Raw genomic sequence first — 5,478 nt, 5'->3', positions numbered from 1 at the left:
GCAGCCATCCAGCCAGTTCTTTATCCACTTAATACTTTAATTGGGACTTTAATCTAAACTATTGTTAGCTGGAAGTCTATTTCATATACAATTGAAATTCCAATTGTATATGGCCTTCCTGTGAAATCTCTGTAGTTTTGAGTTAAAATCCATTAGAACTCTTTATATGTCGTGAGATCTGCTTTTTCATTCATTTCCTCCATGTTCTTTCTCTATCTATATTCATAACAGTCCTATCACTTACTTGTTAATCTTCTTCTCTTTTGATTAGATTTATATTAAAAGGACATGGTATCTATAACATGATACAGAATAGTAAACAACGTCTTCAAGGTTATATGCTCATGTTGCATTTAAACATCAAGAAATTTAAAAATCAGTTCACTTGGCAATGTTTCACAGAACATGCTTTCAGGCCATTCAAAGGTCAAAACAAAAAATGGATTGAAGAAATTAAGATAAATCAGCAATGCTGAAGTCATTGACAGCATGCTTGTATGAAAAAATGCGTATCTTAACAAACCAACATCTCACTCCTAATTCCTCATTATATAGAAAAACACACAAACCAGTACACTTAAGAAAATACCAGTTTAAATTTGTTTTGCAAACTACCACATACTTAAATAGCTTAAGATTTTTCTTTATACTTCATAGTAAAATTTTTTTCCTCAACTGAAATTGTCCCTATAAAAGTTCTTGGGAATACTATTACTCCAATTTCTCATGTTGTATATTAACAGTATAATAAGAGAAGTCCTATGATGCCTTCAGCAAAATTAGAATTAAAAGTAACTCCATACCTGTGGTGTGAGAAATTTTTCAACCCGTTTGGCTATAAAGTTTTTCTCCAATATGGAGTTGACTGATGGTCTGTTCCTAGGATTCCTTTTAAATAACTGTGACAACAGATTGCGTAGGTCATAGGAGTAATGTGTAGAAACAGGAGGAAAAGGTCCAGAGATTATCTTCAGTACCAAGTTCTTCATGTTACCAGCTTCAAACTGTATCATGCAAGAAAGAAAACAATGGCTGCATTTCTCTTACTGTCTGTCCACATGCAAGGTTGCATATAAAGATGAGGAAAACAAGAAGCCAACACATCTCCCCTTGCCTCAACATACCAAAACAAATTTAAGGCCATGAACAGTTTACACGAGCAGTTTAAAATAATTTGCTGCCAAGTATTCTGATTATAAATACATCCTAACACAGATATTTCATACTACGGAGATACACATTTTGCTAACGAATAATTATTCCCTTCACATCTAGACTTATGATGACATGTAATTAAGGATAAAATCATTATATAATTCTCTGCTTGATCTGCTCTCCCAAAAAGCTTTCAAGCATCACATGCCTTCTGGCCTTTTTCAAAGCCACATTTCAAATGAAAATGTAAAGCATTCACACTCATTCAGTGTAAAACCCAAAAGGAATCCATTTCAATTCCTATTTACAATAAAAAGAAAACAGTGCATATGATCCAGCTCAAAGAAAATAACCTATTGCCATCAACTCTCAAGAAAGGAAACATTGTCAGCATTATTGACACAGAAAAGATCAAGCAGTAAGAAATTACAAAAAGTTAAACATCAAATCCTTATCCTTTAATTTTTCCCCCAATTTTCATGTCATTATAATATTTTTTCTTTTAATAAAAATACCCTTCATGCCTTCCTAACTGGAAAATGTATGATAGAGATACAGTCTTCAGAACAACACACACAGAGGAAAACAAAACACAACAAAATGAAAACTAAACAAAAGCCAATCTTCTGACCTTGGGATATTGTCCAAGAACTACTCCTGTTCTAAACAAAAATGCATTAATCCATCTGCATAAAAGTTAACAGTCCAAATTCAGGCTTTCCATGAAAATGTCAACTTTCTCAAAAGAACACTATCTACAGTATCATCTGTTATAACACCAAACAACTTATTCGGCTAATACAGTTCACTAAAAACCTACACTGCAAACAAAGTGTACAATGCTAAGATTTCTGATGAGATTGGTGTAAACCAAAACACAGATGGAAAATGTTGGTCAGTATAGGAAGAGAAGATCAAAATGTTGAAGGTTATTTTAAACAGCCACCACGAAAGGCTTTCATTAACTGACACATTCATGTAACATCAGGAAAAAATCCTGTTTGAAATTACTGTTCTTTTAAAGACACAAGAAGTTTCTACTCACCGCATGTTTAAGTGTGCACATTTCATAGAGAACACAACCAAGGGCCCAGATATCACTAAATCAAGAGAATATATCATAAGAATTAGTTCTAGGTGTAACATTGCCAAGTAACTTACATCTGTGAAGTCTATCTTTGAAAAGGAAAAGGTCGTATTTTGAATATGCACAAACTCCTTTGTATATACATCTTCCATCCTCCAAACTAAAAAAGAGAATTCAACCACCAAAAGTAAGGCCAACTGAAAACCAGATGAGGTTATTCTGGCTCCAGATTTCATTTAGGCCTTTTCATCTGAACCACACCAATCAGAAATCAGAAAAGATACAGACAAAGGCTTTTTTCTTTAAATACATACACTTGTCTGAGGTCTCTGAATTAAACAAAAAAAAAAAAAAAAACAAACCCCAAAAAAACACCAAAACCAAACATAACTCACCACCTAGTTCAGCAAATGCAATTCTCAAAGTCAATTTACTTTATTTAACACTGACTTGCTTTATCCTCAGTCATTACAGGATTACAGAATTTGGTTAGAATGCAATTGGATAATAAATCCCATATAGTTTGTACCTCTTAAGAAACCAACTGAAATTAGTATAAGTCACTCACAGCAGTAGATGCAGCAACTTGGTACACTGTAAGGCTAACTTGATAATGACCATTTTAATTACATTAAGGACATTGTTACCAGATACAGCCTACTGCCAGAACAGCAAACATAAGCAAGGTATCTGTATTACTTTGTTATCTGAAGCAAGCTGAGCCACCTATCTATGCATACTTAGAGAATCCAATTACTGTGTTTGATTTCATCCATAACAGTTTCACATTTATACTGCCTAAATTAAGGCAGTATAAGTGGCGTGCAGCTAGGCAAAAGTAGAGCCATAACTAAAAATAAGGCTAGATCTTGAACTTGAGCATTAAGCTCATCACTGCATCACACTGCTTTGTACTTCACAGACCTACTAAGGTCCCACTCGTGCAGTGAGACTTGGTACCTTCTTGGTTAACAGATGAACTAACAGCTGTTCACCAGCATAAAACAGCCTCAGATTTCTAGAATTCACTTTCTTCTCCTGACCAAAAATGTTTCATTAAAGGCTTATTAGTACCTTTTATTGTTGTAAGGTTTGTTCTGACATATTTCAGGTGACAAATAGTATGGTGTTCCTATGCAAGTGCGAGCCAACTCTGCAGTACTAAACAAAAAAATAAGAATGAATGTTAACTACTTAACTAACATGAACTGTGCAGATCAAAGCTATTTAAATTAAGTCAGAAAAAACTGCATCAAAAAGGAGTTACCTGTTAAGAACTCTGGCGATCCCAAAATCTCCCAGTTGTATTGTTCCATCTTTGGTTAAAAATATATTCTTGATACAGAAATTTTAAGAAGTCTGTTAATTAAAACATTCATACAATTGCACACTTTCTGTTCTCAATACGTTTTGGAAAGAATAAAGTTTTACCATTCAATCACTCAGAAGTCACTAGGGGTAGTATTGTTAGTGCCTACTGTGAAACACCAGACTTACTCTAGTCCTACTTGATAAAAATTAAAGAAAAATCTATTACGCATTCTAAAACAAGACCTTTTCTGTCCCCACACAGAAATATATGAGTAATGCTCAAGTAGCTTCGTCGGATAGTCTCATCTGTTTGTATAGATATCATATGAACCTTCTCCAGACAATTCTGAAGAAAAAAGTGTTTCCAGTGTTAGAAGCATTTACTTAAAAAGACTTTTTTCCATAATTTGCCAACTTATACTAGCAGATATGAATGTAATCACTTCAGAAGTAAATCCATAAAAAAAATTAGTTACCTACATACCTGTGACTTTATGTCCCGATGCAAGATTTTTCTATCATGTATGTGTTTGAGTGCTAAACAGATTTGTACAAACCAATCTAGAATCTACACATAAAAGAAAATGCAACATCAGTTTAATTAACTTGAAAACTTGCCCAGTTACATAAATGAAAATTTTATAAGATCAGTTTTATAACCCAAGATTTTCCTCTTCCCACAAACCTGTCTTTATTTATGCCCCAGAATAATTCAAAAGGTAACAGTAGTGTCACTACAATGCAACTTCTTAATGAAAGATGCCTATTATTCAAATCAGATCTTTAGCCTGAGACTACTGCATTACATACTACAAACCTAACAAAAGTATGCAATATGAATTTAATTGGCTAAAACGTTTAAGACTTGGAACTTGCATTTGAAACATTGTACTTTTGTTGCAACCAATAAAACAAGCCTTCTTGCAGTCAGCTAATCAACAGTCCTATAAAGCCATACTGATGTTAATAGAAACACTTATTTTATCATACTGTGATTTTATGTATTTCACCTTAAAAAAAACATACAAAGCAGATTTCAATGAGAAAAGCAACAAACAACATGTAATTAGAATATTATAAAGGAGCCAACAAACTCCCTTTTTTTAAAATTTGTAGAAATCACAATATAAAAGTGACCAACAGCAAGAACTTCTCCATGTGAATAATGTGAATTAGAAGTACATAAATGTCAAAATCACAGTAAAATACAAGATGTAATTGTCACTTTTCCATTAAGTTCTTCTTGTAAAAGTGAGCCCAAATTAGGGAAGAAAAAAAAAAAAAAAAAAAAAAAAAAAAAAAAGAAAAGTTTTACTAAAAATACTCAAAATGTTTCATGATTGCTCAACTCCAAATACCATAAATAGCCCTAATATACTACTGAGCCTTTCCAACCACAGGTAAATTGAGATCCTACTGGATGCAGACACAAAAGCATAGAAACAATTTATAAACAAGGAAACGTGTCAGTACTAATAAAAAAAAAAAGAAAAAGAAAAAAAGAATCCTACATAATCTATTTTCACTTAACCAAATTGCACATAAAATCTTCTCATTTATTCCAAATTCTCCCTCATTACAAATGATTTTATAACCAGAATTATGGAAAATCTGCTGGTCTACTTCCAATATATATATATTTTTCTAATGGAAAAAACCAAACTTTTGAATCATATCAACACCATATTGCTGTATTTCATATTATTATACTTACAAAGTATGTTATTTTATAATTCTGAAAAATGAAAATCAGTACCACGAAACAAAAACCTCATGCCATTATGTCGTAAAAAAATAATTTCAAAAGGTTTAAATATAATTATGTTGTCTTTCGGTATCTTTAATTTCTCAGATTTGATTTAATTTGCAAGAGATCCAACCTTTTTTAAAGCATCTTACACATACAAAAGCCCAATTAACACACC

At 32.4% G+C, this 5,478-nt stretch overlaps 1 protein-coding gene across 1 annotated transcript in view; it reads right to left on the bottom strand.

Moving 5' to 3' along the window:
- Positions 1-803: 803 nt before the first annotated feature.
- LOC104409756 (serine/threonine-protein kinase Nek1-like) overlaps positions 804-5,478 on the bottom strand; it is a gene marked incomplete at its 3' end in the record, with an annotated part of 7,348 nt that continues 2,673 nt past the window's right edge. The window contains exons 4-8 of the mRNA XM_010019719.1: positions 4,038-4,121; positions 3,510-3,577; positions 3,317-3,403; positions 2,201-2,255; positions 804-1,004 (exon numbers count right to left, since the gene is read on the bottom strand). Of these exons, the coding sequence (XP_010018021.1) occupies positions 804-1,004; positions 2,201-2,255; positions 3,317-3,403; positions 3,510-3,577; positions 4,038-4,121 (495 nt within the window). The remainder of the gene's footprint in view (positions 1,005-2,200; positions 2,256-3,316; positions 3,404-3,509; positions 3,578-4,037; positions 4,122-5,478) is intronic.

The sequence above is a fragment of the Nestor notabilis genome, unplaced genomic scaffold (genome assembly GCF_000696875.1).
Source record: "Nestor notabilis isolate BGI_N333 unplaced genomic scaffold, ASM69687v1 scaffold29478, whole genome shotgun sequence".
Classification (NCBI taxonomy): Eukaryota; Metazoa; Chordata; class Aves; order Psittaciformes; family Psittacidae; genus Nestor; species Nestor notabilis.
Note: the sequence above shows the minus strand (reverse complement) of the source record. Positions and strands in the feature narration are given on the sequence as shown.